The sequence below is a fragment of the Xenopus laevis genome, chromosome 9_10S, assembly GCF_017654675.1.
Source record: "Xenopus laevis strain J_2021 chromosome 9_10S, Xenopus_laevis_v10.1, whole genome shotgun sequence".
NCBI lineage: Eukaryota > Metazoa > Chordata > Amphibia > Anura > Pipidae > Xenopus > Xenopus laevis.
This window is the reverse complement of record NC_054388.1, coordinates 56615597-56633569: the sequence shown is the minus strand read 5'-3', so window position 1 is coordinate 56633569 and position 17973 is coordinate 56615597. Positions and strand designations below refer to the sequence as shown.

The 17973-nt window shown below is 36.5% G+C and overlaps 1 protein-coding gene across 1 annotated transcript in view; it reads left to right on the top strand.

Annotated features, from left to right (window-relative positions):
- Nucleotides 1-17973, top strand: part of LOC108702259 (low-density lipoprotein receptor-related protein 1B-like) — a 724128-nt gene that overhangs the window by 329442 nt on the left and 376713 nt on the right. The window contains exons 15-17 of the mRNA XM_041578093.1: nucleotides 8824-8946; nucleotides 10634-10774; nucleotides 12399-12524. Of these exons, the coding sequence (XP_041434027.1) occupies nucleotides 8824-8946; nucleotides 10634-10774; nucleotides 12399-12524 (390 nt within the window). The remainder of the gene's footprint in view (nucleotides 1-8823; nucleotides 8947-10633; nucleotides 10775-12398; nucleotides 12525-17973) is intronic.

The following is a 17973-nucleotide window of genomic DNA, read 5'->3' as shown; positions in this document are numbered from 1 at the left end:
GACATACGATGTTTTATGATCTCACTGTTTTACACCTTAAAAGTTTGTTCACATAATGATTTGTACACTTGATAAAGGGCTTTGGGCCCAAAACATGTTGTGTGCAATAAAGAGCACTTAGCAGCAAGTTCTGCGTTTACTAGTTTAGTGCTCTGCACTTTTCTAGTCCCTGTGCTCAATAATGTACTGAGATCTGCATATACCCAGTGCTTGAATTGGGGCGGGATGCGGCGGGATGGAATCCCGTTACTTTTTTTTTAAATTGCTAGTTTCCATCCCGGTGGGCGGTATGGCAAGATTAATAATAACGGAACCTTTGGGGTTTTTTTTGCGCTTTTTAATGAGTGACAGATGCTCTGTCCAATTATTTAGAGAGTGCCAACTGAAACAACAGCCTATTGGCTGGGCGAGCCTTAAATATTAACAAATAGCGCCTCAGTTAGTGCGTAGGAAGGCAATTGTGTGCAGCAGATGGAGTGTGAGGGCTGGACCTGTGCATGCCTGGCGTGCCGAAGTAAAGCTAACTCTAAGTTATATTTTGCTGCCCTTGCTACTACTTGTTTCATTGCAGAGCAGACACACCCTCCTTATTTTTTTCTTTGGGGGGGATTAGAGAAATTTCTGGCTATTTTCGTTTTTACAACTCCCTTTCAGAAAATTTATATTGCACGAAACAGTTATTTATTTGCAGAAAGTAATTTACTCACAAGGGAGACAAGTTATTGTGTGTATAATCAAGGATGGTTTGCTGCACTGCAGTCTCTTCAACACAATTCCTGTTCCACTTCCACTATCTATAAATAAAACTGAGCCCTGCAATTGTCCCTACTCACATGACCAAGGATTTGGTGATCATCTATTAGGTCAGTGCTGTCCAACTTCTATGGTACCGAGGGCCGGAATTTTTCTAATCGACATGGTGGAGAGCCGATAACGGAAACCAGTGTTTGCCACTCCCTGTTTTTAGACCACACCCACTTTAAACCACACCCATGTTACCGCAAGACCATGTCCACATGAATAGCACACCAAAAAACCAAATGGTTGGTGCTCACTGCAGCGATCAGGGCTGGAACTAGGGGTAGGCAGAGTAGGTAGCAGTCTAGGGCACCATGATTGAGGGGCACACTTTTAAGGGGATTTTTTTTCATTTATTTAATAATTTGTTTCAGTAATCATGGTCACCCAGTTGAGTGGAATCCATCTCCTTCCCTGTCTCCCTCTTGCCGGCAAGTAATAGCTCCTTCTGTGCGGTGCACCGCGACATGCGTATATGCGTCAATGATGTCACTAATGTGTTGGATGAAAGAGAGCCTGGCACTTGCACAGTTGTCCGGTTACAGGGAACTTTGAGTGGGAAAATTATGTGATTTGGAGGTTGGGGCATCTGGGAGCGACTTCTCCTAGTGCTACAGCGGGGTCTGGTGCTCTGTCAAACACAACTGGTCCTCTCAGTGTAGTTTACTAATACTGTTATAGTGCCAATGCTTATCTGTCTAGTTACAATGATTTTAAAACCTCAAGCCCCTTTATCTATTTTCATCTATCATCTCTTTCTATCTATTTACCTGTCTATTATCCATCCATCATCTATCTATTTCTATCTAGTATCTATCTATTTATCTATCTAGTATCTATCTATCTGTGTATCTATCTAGTATCTCTATCTATCTATTTATCTATCTAGTATCTCTATCTATCATCTATCTCTTTCTATCTATAGATAGATATCTAGTATCATCTGTTTATCTATGATGATAAATAGATGAGAGACTAGATATAAGCTACCACTGTCTGACAAAACTCTTCCTTTTTAATTGCCATATACTCCAGTTGTGTTAAAATGCCCTTATTATAAAATCAGCAAGTACTGGCATAACTTAGTGGCCAAGAATGTGTTGCATTACTTTTTCATTCAGCCTTCGAGATACAGGTATGCAACTGGAGTAAACTTTTCATTAGCTACAATGTAATTTGAAGTTGATTTGGATTAATACTTTATTTGTAACCCCTTATAGTTTAAGTGTTGAAGTATAACTCATTTTCAGGTAGGCTGCAAGTTTAAACAATTTTAAGATACTGTATGTATGTCTGTGGCCATAATAACAACCCTCATTCCCAATTAGGCATAGATGCTAACATATACAGCATAGCCATCTGCTCATTTATAATAGTTTTTCACATAGAAAAGAACTGCTAATTCGGATACAGTAAATATGAGTACAGCTGCTTTGTTTTATTTCTGTTTCTATACATTAAGGATTTGCATTATATTCTAAACAAAGCTAAACACAGGTTGATTTTTACAGTCTTGACAAAGACAATACAACAACTATAAACCATATATAACTGCATCAAGCAGTCACAGAGAGGAGTTGTGTTGCACTTGGCATGTCTTATAAGATGATACTGGGTTATAAAACACAGCTAGGGTATGAATCTTGTGATTCGAATGTGCTATTACTTTGAACAATTCGAATTTGATCAAAAATAGACCTATTCAACTTAATAAAAATCTCAATTTAATTTTGGTTAGACTTGTTGAATGCAAATTTCAAAGTTTTTCAAATTCGAAATTCGACCCATAAATCTTCTCCTTATAGTTGCACTTACACTGAAAAACATGGTACTGTTTTTTTTATCTATTTTGGTTTTATCCATTGTGTTGGCTTATTTTTAGAGAGGAGAGCACGGTTATATTGTTGTATAAAGCTCCATCTCTATTGTATGTAAACAGCTTGCATTCTGTGGATTAAGTCAACATTTGCTTAAAAGGTTTCTATTTTAAGACTAATAATCTGATACAAAGTGAGTGTTTAAAGGGATTTTTTATGGGAAAACATTTTACATAACACATCAGTTAATATTACTCCTCCTGCAGAATCCTGTATTCAGATTTGTTTTTCAAAAGACAAACATGTTTTTTTATATTACATTTAATGTGAGGCTATCTATGTTTTTATTTTCCCAAATTCCCTCATCCATGTGACTTGTGCTCTGATAAACTTCAGTCATTCTTTACTGCTGCGTTGAAGTGATATTATCCTCCCTCCCTTTCTCCCCAAGCAGTCTATCAATAAAACAATGAGAAGGAAGCAAGATAGCAGCCTCTAGTGAAGGATAAAGCTGGCCAAATTTATAGCAACTCCACGATTCTATGCCATTGCCCCTGCTCAGTATTACTGAGGAAAAAACATTAAGTATGAGAAACAATAGCTGTCAGAAAACAGTTGTTTTAGATTTGGATTTTTCTGAACAATGACCTGAGATGGCTGCCTACATCAGTGAATATATTATTTGCATTGTAAACAGTGTAATTTAGTAATATCAACTACACCAAAAAATCATGACAGAATCCATTTAAAATGGAGCTCAGATACAGTAGATAGAGTTGACATACAAATTATTTCTTCTGGGGGGATGCATTAAAACCAACTCTGTTGTAGTTGTTCTTCAAGGCAAATCAAAGTTCATTTGGCATCAGTTCCATCACCGCAGAGTGACTGCCATGTGGTGATTGATGGGAACCCTGGAGCTATCACCTGATTTGGAGAAGTCAGGCCAAGTCACTGGCACACCAAAGGCAAATCTCTCTCATCACTCCATCCTCATGTGTGTGAGCAGGCTCCCCCAGTGATATGTGGTAGAGAGGGGAAGGAGGAGTGACATAGGTAGGAAAGGTGGGGGAGTGAAAATCCTCTCTTGGAGGGGCTACAGATTTGGGGCAACCAGGAAGAAGAGATATGTTCCTAGCACACCATAGGCATGTATCTCTTCTGCCTACCCCTAGTTCCAGCCCTTGTCCTAACAATTCCTTAACCTCTCAAAGAAAACCAAATTCCAGATATGTATTAAGAAGGCCCCTATTATTCAACCAATTATTTATTTTCTTCCATAAATCATACAGAAATCATTTAAGACATATATACTGTCAAGACACCCCATACATAATAAATATAATTGATTTAGACAACAGTTGAACCAGAGGCAAACATTTTGAAACATAATGTTATGTGAAGATAGGTATTGTACAACTGAAGTGCACAACAGATTCAGTTCCATGAAAATTGTATTTTCTGGTTTATCACGTAAAAACTGATTTAATGTGAGGAAGAAATTTCTCCTATTTCAGTTCCAGTTTTCTCCTGTAAAAGTCATTGTAAACAGTGAGATAAGTTTTTCTTTTTGAACTGCATCTGGCTCTAATGGTAAATCTTGAACTGAATTAGTAAATAAGCTTTTCTCAACAAATTGAATCTGGGCCATTATGTGAAAACTTATGTTCAAGATTCAATTTGTAAAGAAAAAAATTCTTCTTATTCAGTTCCAGTTTTCACCACTTCAATAGAGTTTTCATGTGATAAACAGTGAGAAAACTTTTTCTCATTGAATAGCATCTGGACAGTCAAAAAAGGAAATATCTTAACATGGAAACAATGGAGAGTGCCTATTGATAAATTTGTATTGAAAAGTTATTTGTTTACAAACACTCTGTACATACAGTATATCCTGACAAAGGTTTAAGGAGAACCGAAATGTGTTGATATGGGGGACCATGTGATGTTTAGTGATGGGCGAATTTAATCGCCAGGCGCGAAATCGCGGTGAATTTGTGCAATTTGCAGATTTGCCGATTCGAGTAACTGCTGCAAAATTTGCCAGCATAAAAAAAAATGGACGCCGGCATCCGTTTTTTTTTTCCGCCAGCTAATGTGTGCCATTGTCAAAAAACGGACGCCGGCGTCAAAAACGAGATGCCGGTGCCATTTCGTAAATTTTTCACCATTTCGCAGGAAATTCTCGAATTTTTCGGTGAAACGAAACAGCCCAAATTAGTCCATCACTTGTGATGTTCCCTATATATTTTTTTTTTTCTATGAAGAATAGTTATAGACTAATGGAAAATCACTTCTCTAACAAGGTAGAGGAATATATAGGCTATTGTAGAGCTAAAAAAAACACATTAACCGCAACATAATTTTTCCTTCCTATTGACTCCAATGCATTTTTGGTGAAATTTTGAGGTGTCACTTTTATGTGAATTGGAATGCCTTGTTTGCTCCTTATTTGACACTAGTCAGTTACCTGTGTTAAAGTCTTGTAAGGGAACCCTGAAAGGCAGATGTTTTTTCCAGTCTTTCTTTGTGGCCAATACACCCTGTACTTTGCACTTGCCTGCAACTCATCAGAGCAGGCTATACAGGAGCACTGATACATGTGAAAGTCATGAGTGTGTATGTGACCTATATAGTTTTTTTAGTTATTGTTCTGCATTGCCATTGAATTACTCCATGAGCCCTAATATAATTCATATGGTGGGTATGCAGGGCATAATAAAAGAACTACTCACGCTTGATGCAGTAGAGATGATGAGAGAGTAAGAATACATTTCCAAAGTGCACTTGATAGATTTTTTATTGCAATGTGGTAGTTGGACTGTTAGATATTTTATAAAGGTGCCTAGCCTGGAGTCTGTTGGGAAATGTGCTTTTAAATGCTGCTTATCTTGAGTATAATGTGCAACTTCATATTGGCCTTTCAAATTATTTTATCGACTTGTGTTATAGTATTCACCACTCACCGCAAAATCCCTTGTCAAATGATGTGCATTATAATTACATGCAATGCAAATTACAAGCGATGTACATTCTTTCATAAAGATCAGTCATATATGATTGCCTATTCAGAAAATAATATTCACACGCTGTAAAAATAATAGTCTTGATTCCAAGGTCATGTAATAAACATGGTTGTAGCTGAAAGCCTCTCTATTCAGCAGAGATCTTTTTTTTTGCATTGATCTGCAAATTGTATCAAAACACAATGGCTTCGCAAATTAAATGATGTTAATGTTTATTTTTTAAGTCAACCATCTAACTTGCTTCTAGGCCTTTTCAATTGTAAGGCCTGGTAAACAATCCAAATGAAATTTAAACTTGAAAACAATAGAACAAGGGGACTATCAAGGGCCTAGGACATAATTTCACTTCAATATTTACCTGAATTAAATATTTATAGCAGACAGCATGTACATATATGCTTTCTATTTCTTTTCTTTTATGGTCCCTACTTTGTGCCAGGGGACAGAACATCAACTGCAGAATATGTGTTATTGAAATCTTACATCATGCTGACATACACATATTGTATATTTCAGTCGAATTACAACATACAATGTTCATTTTCTTTTCTAGTTCGATTCTTATTTCAAACGCATCCATGTTCTTAACCAGGTGCACTCATGGTTCTTTGATTGAAGAACATTATGCCAACTTATATGATTTAGAAATCTAAACTATAGCTATTGGGTTTGCAAACTGAGAAAATCTTTTGCCATTGTTAATGTATGCCTGAGAAATGCGCAGTTCCAATGTTATTGTTTGATAAATATGATCAAATGTTATTCTTCATAGGAAAAGAGATTTATTTGAACCTCTGATCCACATTCAGTTTGCTAAGAATAACTAATGGTTTCATGTGAAAACTCCACTGAATGCTATGGGGAAATTTGGACTTAAATAAAGAGAAAACTTTATTAAAATAAGGGACAGATTCAATTTAATTGGAAAAAAACGTCTCCACATTTTGAGCCAGAATCATTTTAATTAGTAAAAAAATATGGCCAGATTCAATATCCTTAAAAACATATATCCTAAATCAATTACAGATATACCCTTATATCCCCTTTTCATTAAATAAACAATGAGATAAACTTTTTGTTTTTTAATTGAATGTTGCACATTGGCTTTACTAAATTAGGTACAATAAAAAAAAACATGCAATTGATTTTAACGTAGATTCTACTTTCTGCAGCATTTCTCTATGGGGAAGTGAAGGAGCGGCTTGTAAAGCCGCGCCTTTGCTCCTTGCTCATCCCCCGCCCATAGGCAATGAGCAAGAGGGGGAAATTAGCGGTAACTTAGGCATGATCTCCCAGAGGGCCCCATAGGCAGTAGCGGGTGCACTTGGAACAAGTGCCTGCTGCTACAACTTCCTGGACCCCCCACTGGCACTACTTACCGGATCCTGCAGAAGATGGACTCCATCAACATTGTAGAACCCTCCTGCCTCTTCTGAACCAGACTTCACCCGGGTTAGTGTAACACACACACACACACAAATACACAAACATACATTTTACACTATTACACACTTACACTTACACACACATACATTTTTGGTGGATCAGGGGGGTTTCACACATTTACAACACTCACACATACTTGTACACACACAGGTACACAATGCACAATTTGCCTAGTGTACACACACATTTACACACTTACACAATTTTATAGCTGTTTTATTTTTATTGCTGCATAATGTGTTGTTTTGCTTAAAAAAAATGTTTTATTGCTATTGTGAATAGTGTATTTGCTAATGGCACTGCACAATACCTTTTGTATGTTATTTGAAAATTGAAATGTTATTCAAATGTTGTATGAGAATTCATATGTACTATTTTAATTTGGGGGTCTCTGTATCCTACGTGGTTTGGTAAATCTTTGCATATCAAGCATCAAACTATTCAGCAGACCCCCAGCGTTCATATTTAGGATGCTTTATGCATGTAAATAACAAAATGTGGGGTATATAATGCAAGCTTAGTTATGATTTCCAAATTTTCATGATTTTTGGGGGTCTCTTTGGTAAACCTATGCACAATGGACATCAACCTGCTTGGAGGAGCCCTGGCAATCATATTTAGGGTGCTTTTTCTTGGTATGGTATGATACATGGGCGATATGATGCTGGAGAGTTGAAGCTTTGAGGCAATTTTCAGGTATTCCACCAAAACCACCAATTTTGGGAAAGCCTTGCTACTCAGTAGTTTGGAGCAGAAAGGTACATGTACCCATTTAAGATTTAGTAGAAGGTGTACTGTACAAAAATATATGGTTTTGGGGTAAACCTACTGTTTCTGGATTTTTTGGCCTTGGAATCTGAAGTATGCCGTTTTCTGCCTTTGTGCTTTCAGTTGGAATTTCATGCGTAAAATGAAATATTTTCTGGTATAAATTCATATATTATGAAAAATAGGAATTTTTCCATTTATTTTGGTATTTAGAACTATAAATCTTTTTGCAGAGGTGCAAATACAATAAAACTCAGGCAGATTTAGAAAGCTCAGGTTCTCCCAAAAAAAAATCAATGTATAGTTTTCCTAGGTGAACTAAAGGTTTTCCGTTAGAAAATGCCCCTAAAGTGAGAGAGCATAAAATGTTTAACCGAAATATGAAATTCTGCTGGTACATAAAGGGTTAATAAAGAATTTATTTGAAAACTCCTTTGAAGTGTATGAATAAATATGGAATTAATAGGACCAGATTCAATTACATGAGATAATTCAATTTCAGATAGTCCCATAGAACCATTCAATGAAAAGCACTTATCACACTGTTTATCACATCAAAACTCTATTAAGTCTATAGGAAAAAAGAAACCTGAATTGACTCTTGCCTTTAAGTTTTCAGGATAAACCTTGAAAAAAACATTCTTTAGGATCCACAATTATCAATTTTAGTAAAATACAAGCAGCGTTTCACATCTTGGCAAAATAACTTAGCTGAATAATTATAGTGATAATAGGTTATCAGGTTGTAGCTTTTAGATCCCACAGAAAGATTTACTCTCATCCGCCAAGGACACAATAAAACAGTTTGTAGATATTTCTTTCGTATATTGCTTGGAGAAATGTTCAGGAGCAGTATTCACATTTCCAGACAAATGGCTTTTAGTGTCTACAGAAATACAGCTTTGGTGCTCTACAATTCTCATTACTGAGAAGTTATTAGTTCTAAAGGTGTTTATTTTATTCCGCAGGTGACAATGCTTGTCGGTTAAACAACGGGGGTTGCGGCATGCTGTGTTTGGCTATACCTGGAGGCAGGGTTTGTGGCTGTGCGGATAACCAACATTTGGATGAAAATAATTCAACTTGTGTGTGTAAGGCCTCTTTTGTCTTATACTTGTTTTAATGGATTAACACTGCATGAAACAGGGTTGTATGCATTACAGATTTTCCTTCCAGCAACAGAATATATTTATTTGTATTTGTTTTTATTTCCAAATGTTTATATTTTTCAGCAGTTGAGTGAATGTAACAGATAGAAAAGAATATTTGGATAAACTAAGAAGAGAGTCATGCCAATAAATACAATTAAGATGTGGATCAGTCCTTTTATTTTTTTTTGCATTTACATTACTGACATGGTTTTGAATAAACTCCCAACAATCCTCATTGATCTCAAGTACTTTGACCTGCTTTTCAAGTGGATCACCATGTAGAAATTGAAAGTAGTGGTAGTGAAAAAAATATCAATCAATATCAACTAAGTTGTATTGGGTTACATTACATAGATGAGTTCTGAGTGCACACAGTTCTTACAACCATAGTCATATAATGCATCTAAATCAAATCAAAACATTTGCAACAAAAAAAACATATTCGATAAATGAAACATTTAACTTATAACTTATATCAGTACTTGGCACTCTTGCTAGCATTCTTGTATGCCCACCTACTCCTTAGTTCATTCTTCCTACCATGGGGACTGGTTGCACCAAAGATTGAAACAACTGTGAAAATCTCCTTGGGCCCAGTGCTGGTTGGGTGGCATGTCACCTATAATTATATACCACCCTAGACCTGGGTCTTTGTCTCTGCCTACAAGTCCACCCTGGCCATTATTATAGATTCTATAGCAGATACAGTACTGGGTTTGCATACTCCAACAAACTACAAATAAAAGGTTGTACCAAGTATAAGAATTTCTTTATAGATATATAGAGTCAATACATTACATAGAATTCAATAGTTTTCTGTCAAAGATATATACAGCAATATCACCAAATAGAAATACATACCACATAATTGTGTGATCAGGGCAAAGAAAACAACAAGCATCAGGTACACTTGCCAGCAATGAGAATAACTTCAATGTTTTATCGTAATTCATTATGCATTTCTATGTTGCATATATTGGGTTAGATGTTTTGTGTTTTTTATTTCAATGTTTATCATGAGAAAACTCGTTTAAAGTCTATGGAAAAATCGGGAATTGAATTAGATATCTTTCTTATCAAACTGAATTCTGCCAATTAAACTGTAATCAAGCAAGTATACAAGGAGCAATTGTTAGCTGTGGTGCTAGAAAAACTTTGATGTCTTCGGTGATGATCACATGAACAAAGAATAAGGATCCAGGGATCCACAGAGTAGGCAGAATGTTCACTGGAGGATCCTTAACACTAGTAAACAGTCACTAAATGCAACTCCCTTGGAGAGCTGAAGTTTGGTAGAAGGAATTAGCTTATTCTATTGCATACATTTAAGAGTCAATGGGGCAAATTTACTAAAGGGCGAATGGGTGCTGGCGTAAATTCTCTAGCTTCGTCTGGAAGTGTGGCGAAGGCGTCGCTAGTGCATTTTCTGCACTTAGTGAATTTGCCCCAATGAGTGTTATGCAAAAATTTTATGAGATTTCTACACCCCTTTTAACACACCACTCTCATGTTTTCTAAGAAATAACATACAAGTCCTGGAAACTGTAATTTGGGTTAACTCATAGTAGCACTGTTTAGGAAGATTTACATGCTCAGAAGGACATAACTATATTTCTCTTTAATGTAGTTAATTTTGAAGAAAAGTTACCCCAGCTGTGTAACACAGAGGAGTTTCAATGTAAAAACCACCGCTGTATCCAAGAGAGCTGGAAATGTGATGGAGAAGATGACTGCTTAGATGGTAGTGATGAAGATTTTGAAAACTGCTGTATGTAATTTTACATTTTCTCTTTATTGTAAATCCTTTACTAAGGGAAGACAAACAATAATCCAAAAATGTGCCTACAGACCCTATAGCTCATGAAATGAAAAAAGTATCACCAAAGGTGATTTTTTTTATTTGTCATTTATGGACAGCAGAACTGAACGTTTTGGAAAACAGATTCTTGACTGTAGTTGTGGGTCTGTAAAAACAAAATAAAAAAGTTCCTGTTCACATATATCTAATGCTCTTAAAATCTACTTTTGCAAAAATTCCTCTACAGATAAACTTCAAACTTCAATCATTAGTAGTGATGGGCGAATTTCGCGAAAAGGCAAAAAATTTGTGAAACGGCGCTGGCAGCTAATTTTTGATGCCGGCGTCTGCTTTTTCGCCATCGAATTTTCGCAGACATTTCACAAATTTATTCGCAAAATTGTGCAAGTTCGCCACAAATTTGCGCCTGGTGAATAAATTCGCCCATCACTATTCATTATATGTAATATAATGTTCAATAGAAATTAATAAAAGACATAGGGGGTTATGCAATAAAAGGCACTAAGTTTGCCCAGGAGCAGTAACCCTTAACAACCAATAGGATGTTTGCTTTTAAACAGGTGACCAGTAAATGCTGCCTTCTGATTGGTTGCTATGGGTTACTGCCCCTGGGCAAACTTAGTGCCTTGTTTAACATAACCCCCCCTAGTGTTCATGGAGAAATTATGAGAAATTATACTGTTACAAGATATTTCCCTTACAGGTGGCATGCAACAAGACAATTGACATGTCACTTTCCAAGATATCAAGTGACTTCACTAGCTAAAAGTTAATTCTAATATTAAATGACTAAGTATTATAATGTTAAGGTCTATTGCTGATTATTAATTTACTGACAAAATATAGCTTAATTTGGAAAAATAATTGCTCCTGATGTTGTATTTTAATTAACATCTTTAACTAAGGCACAAAGACAAATAGATGCCTATTAAACTATGAAGGTTCATCTGGTGGAGACACTCTTTGGACCATGCCATAAAGATCTTTAGATGAATGAAGCAAGGGAACAGTAGACACCAAATGGGTTTGCAATGTTCTATTATAACTAACATCTTTAGTTGCTTTATTGATTGCACCATTTCTTCTTCTGGGGCCTTGCTCCTGAAATGTCCTGTCTCTTGCTCAGATCTTGGGTTTATTTGTGAAATGACAAGGATTATTGTGCAAAATAAATATTTAGCTTAATGAATTCATCTAGTTAGTTTAGAGAGAATGTTCCCACTTGTGGCTTATACATTGGAGTGTGAATCATTAGAAAGCTGATTACCATTTTGTTCTTAACAATATATAAATTATGAACCATTGTTTTATAAATTAAAGCTTATACTGGTGTTGACAAATTGCTTAGTATCATTCATTTTCCTCTGAACAAAATATCATTAGAAACTCATTTAGGTCTTTATTCATCTGTTAATAAAAATAAATGGTATATGACATGTCCTTTATTGTGTTTTTTTTTTAATTGCATTCCCATATTTGCATGTATTGTTTTGGTGTAATTTGCAAGCTGTGCATGTTGCTTAGTTTTTCATTTGCCTCAAGTGTTCTAAATTGCCTTTTGTTGTTTTCTTAGTGAATCGTAGCTGTCCAAATAATCAGTTTAAATGTCGAAGTAACCGTTGTATTCCCAAGAGATGGCTTTGTGATGGAGCCAATGATTGTGGAAATAATGAAGATGAATCAAACGAGACCTGTTTAGGTAAGAAAAAAGTTGTGGGCTGTTTTGTTTTGTTCTAGATGTCTGATTTCGCCCATTGCTTATGTTTATGTAATGTTGTCAACCCCTGCTCTAATGCCAATACCATTATTGTTATTTACTATTAATGGATATCTTGGTGCCACAAAGCCTGAAAAACAAATTATATATTCAGTTGCCCTCTATCTCCTTCCTTAGCTGTTTGAAGCACAGCTTTAAAATGTGATTGGAAATGGGTTTGCAGGTAGAACAATGAGTTGTGCAATAATTATTGATACAAAATCAAGATTTATTAAAAATATATCAAGTCTATTTTGCTCTATCTATCTATCTATCTATCTATCTATCTATCTATCTATCTATCTATCTATCTATCTATCTATCATCTATCATATATCTATACATGTTACAATGTGTCTTTCATGTATAAAGTTCAATTTGATAAACCTATGTTATTATAAAGAAGATGGCTGACTAATGAGGTGAAGATTTGTCTCCTCTTGGTGCTCCTCCACTATAAATGTTAACTCATGATTACTAACAAACATTTCTGTTGCCTTATTGGTATTGGCACTGTATTTACAGTAGAATGAATCACCTGTGATTTTCCTCATAAATCACTCTGATGCTGGTTGCAATACAGGGATGGAGTGCTGCTTCCAGTGTTACCTGTTTGGTAGCAGGTGCCTCTAGGTGTATGGCCCCAACACTGCCAAGGCCCAAAATAGTATCCACAAACAAAACACCAATGGCACATACGATGCTGTTAACCCTTTGCCTACCAAGCACGTACCCCGCACGTTCTGGCAGACAAGTGCTCAGACTGCCAAACACGTACATAGTACGTTGTTTGGCACTTCCGGTTTTCTTCTGTGATCTGCGGCTTGCAATGCAGTGAAAAAGCCGCAGATCACTTGGAAACCCCCTAGGCAACAAGCAAAGTGTCCTCAATCCCCTGCTGGCCCCCCAGATTTAGCCCCCCACCCGACCCCAAGATGGCCGACCACGCTGACACGTACCTTGTATGATGTCCGCATATTCTGCAAATCTTCTGTGGTCTGCGGCTTGCGATGCCAGGGAAAAGCCGCAGATCACTTGGCTGCCCCTAGGCAACAAGCTCCGGGTCGCCTGCTGGCCCCACTGATCAACCCACTAATCACCCCCACACATAACCAGAAGCAGCGCCAACATCAGAAAAAAATCCTGCCTCCCAGCACTTCTCTGCTGGTGCTGATCTGCCTGGGAGCTTTCCTGCTGCGGTCCTCCGGTGTTGCTTGAGAAAGAGAGACTTTGTCTGTCCCCAGGTACAAAATGTACTTTTTTTTATTTTATATTTGTTTTTATCAAACTTGTCTTTTTGTTTGCTTTTTCAATTTTTCACTTCTTTCTCCCACTTACTGTTGTACACCCATATACCCCACACATATATACACCTACACACACCTATGCACCTGTATAATTATATTTATTTGCTGTAATTTTATAATTATTGCATTTTCTGTGATTTTTTATTGAATATTATTTTCTGTTTTGCCTATGTATCTTTAGTATAGTTTTGCTGTTTGGTGTTTTGGTATAGAAAGATGTATTTTACTTTGTTTGATCCAGGAGAACTTTCCAAAAATATATGGTTTTCTGTTTTTTTTTTTTTTTTTACAGTTTGGGGGTCTTACCGCAAATAATGTAGTCGGGGCTGAGTTGGGCAGCGTGAAAATTCATTTGCACTATTTTTATTTGGGGTCCGCACATGCCATTTGCTTTGGTATATCTATGCATATTGGAAATCAAACTGTTCCGTAGACCCTTGCTGTCAATATTTAGGGTGTTTTACAATTGTGTGTAAGAAATTGGGTGAGATAAATGTGGCAAACTGCAACATTTTTAGGCGATTTTCAGAAATGTTGTAAAAACCTCTACATTTAGAAAAGCTTTGCAGTTTGGTAGTTTGGTGTAGAAAGACGTCATCTTTGTTGGATTCATCAGAATGCGTACTTTCCAAAAATATATGGTTTTGGGGGGTCTTTGTGCTGTTAGGAGGGTCTTGTGGCAAATAATACGCAGTCACATGTCTTTGTTCATAGACGGCAAATCAGCAGCGGAGAAAATTCATATGCACTATTTTTATTTAGGGTCCGCACATGCCACCTGCTATGGTATATCTATGCATATTGGGCATCAAACTGTTCGGTAGGCCCTTGCTGTCAATATTTAGGGTGTTTAATAATTGTATGTAAAAAATTGGGTAAAATATATGCAACCAATTGCAATATTTTTAGGCGATTTTCAGAAATGTCATAAAAACCGCTGCCTTTAGCATAGATTTGCAGTATGGTATTTTGGAGTAGAAAGACATAATTACCTATTTTTGATTTGTCAGAATGTGTACTTTCCAAAAATATATGGCTCTGGGGGTTCATTGTACTGTTAGGAGGGTCTTATGGCAGACAATGCTCAGTCACAGATCTTTGTTCACAGAAAGCGAATCGGCAGCAGAAAAAAGTCATATGCACTGTTTTTATTTGGGGTCCGCACATGCCAGCTCCTTTGGTATATCTATGCATATTGGGCATTAAACTGTTCCGTAGACCCTTGCCGTCAATATTTAGGGTGTTTTACAATTGTATGTAAGACATTGGGTGAGATTAATGCGGCCAATTGCAATATTTTTAGGCGATTTTCAGAAATGTCATAAAAAACACTGCCTTTAGCATAGCTTTGCAGTATGGTAGTTTGGAATAGGAAGACCTAATTACTTATTTTGGATTCGTCAGAATGTGTCCTTTCCAAAAATATATTGTTTTGTGGGGTCTTTGTTCTGTTAGGAGGATCTTGTGGCAGACAATGCTCAGTCACAGGTCCTTGTTCACAAAAGACAAAACGGCAGGAGAGAAAATTCATATGCACTGTTTTTATTTGGGGTCCACACATGCCAACTGCTTTAGTTTATAAATGCATATTGGGCATCAAACTGTTCAGTTAACCCTTGGTGTCAATATCTAGGTTGTTTTCCAATTGTATGTAAGAAATTGGGTGAGATAAATGTGGCCAATTGCAATATTTTTAGAAATGTAAAAACAGCTGCCTTTATCGCCAAATTTAGGAAAGGTTTGCGGCTTGGTTCTTTGGAGTAGAAAGACAGGCATATCCAATTTGGATTCAGGTGAATGTGTACTTTCCGAAAATATATGGTTTTCTGGGATGAACATAATGTTTTCTACCTTTGCGCCCCCCGAATCTATGTAAATGTGTTAATTTTGCAGTGCCTGAAATGACAGACCATATTGTGGGGGGGTCTTAATTTTGGGGCCCCTATATGCCACATGCTTGGGTACACCTATACATATTGGACACCAAACTGTTCAGAGGACCCTAGGCTTTCATTTTTGGGGTGATTTATCTTGATCAGCAGTTCAAAAGAGACGTGAGGACCTCTAATAATAAAGCAACAACTAATTAGGGCACTTACTCATAGGCTGCCTATGAGTAAGTGCCCTAATAGGCACGAAATGCGTTAGGTTTCTATGTCCTGATAAAATTTTCTAATTACTTTTTAATTAGTTGTTGCTTTATTATTGGAGGTCCTCACATCTCTTTTGAACTGCTGTTTTGGATCTGCGCCCTGGGACTGGTGTGAACTGTGAGTGAATCCTTCTTGACTGATTCAACATTGGATTTTGTATTTTTGATTTGCCATTTATTTTTTGAGTAGAGCCGTATATATATATATATATATATATATATATATATATATATATATATATATATATATATATATATATATATATATATATATATATATATACTTTTTCTATGTGGCAGTGGCACAGATCCTCTCATTATATACATGATTTATCTTGATACCTAAAAGTATGTGGGAAATACGATGCTGCAGGGTGGAAAATTTGAGTTGATTTTTGGAAATGTCACCAAAATCCCCAAATTTAGGAATGGTTTGCGGCTTCGTACTTCGGAGTACAAAGACATGCATACCCAATTTGGATTCGTGGGAATGTGTACTTTGCGAAAATATATGGTTTTCTGGGGTGAACTTACTTTTCTCTACCTTTGACGCCCCCCCCAAAACTATGTAAATGTGTTGATTTTGCAGTACATGAAATGACAGACCATATGGGGGGGTCTTCATTTTGGGGCCCCTATATGCCACGTGCTTGGGTACACATATTCATATTGGGCATCAAACTGTTCAGAGGACCTCAGGCTTTCATATTTGAGGTGATTTATCTTGATACCTAATAGTATGTGGGACATACAATGCTGCAGGGTGGAAGTTTTGAGGTGATTTTTGGAAATGTCACCAAAATTGCCAAATTTAGGAACGTTTTGCAGTTTGGTGATTTGGAGTAGAAAGACATGCATACCCAATTTAGATTCAGAGGAATGTGAACTTTCCAAAAATATATGGTTTTCTGGCGTGAACTTGCTTTTTTCTACCTTTACCGCCCCCCCAAAAAAAAGATCTAAATGTGTTGATTTTGCAGTATCTGGAATTACAGAACTAATAGCTCAAATGGGGTGTCTACATGTTTAGGTAAACCTATACATATTGGGCATCAAACTGTTCAGTGGACCCCAGGCTTTCATATTTGGGGTGTGTTACACTGATACCTAATGATGTGTGGGAGATATGATGCTATAGATTGGAAGCTTTGAAGTCATTTTTCAAAAAATTCACCAATTTACTGTATATAAAACATTATAACTTTAGGAAACAATTGCAACTTTGTAGTATGTAAGTACAAAGATATATTTAACCATTTTTGATTCACCAGAATCTGTTCTTTCTAATAATGGGTAGTTTTCTAGGGTAAACCTATTGTTAGGGGAATGTTTGGCCTTTAAATCAAAAGTATGCCGTTTGGGGAGAGGTGCTTTGGAGATTTTGATCTATACAAGTGAGAAATCTCCATAAAACTATATATATTTGGTATTGCCGCATTCAGGAGACATAGACCTTTCCAAATCGGCTGTGTTCTTGTACATAAAATAGATGATGTTTCTGATATATGTGATTGTTCTTTGTGAAACATGATTTTTTTCATTTTATTAGACACTTAGAAGCCTATATTTTTTTTACAGAAGTATTATTACACCACAATTCTTGCATATTTTGAAAGTTCAGGTTGTCCTGAAAAAAAAAACCAATATATTGTTTTACTGGGTAAACTGAAAGACCGCCCCAGGAAAGGCCCTTAAAGAGAAAGAGTACAAAATGTCTAAAAACTGCTTGGCAGTAGATAAGTGAGTTAGTAGCTCATAATAGTGGCAACGTTTCAGGCCTGTACAAGACCCATTGTCAAGGACTTGACAAAGGGTCTGATACTGTTTGCATCAAAAGAGATTAGGTAAACAGCAATGGTTATACATGTTATAGAAACTGTGGGGGTCATTTATAAACTTTGCGCAAGGTAGATTGGTTCGAACAGTGAATCTA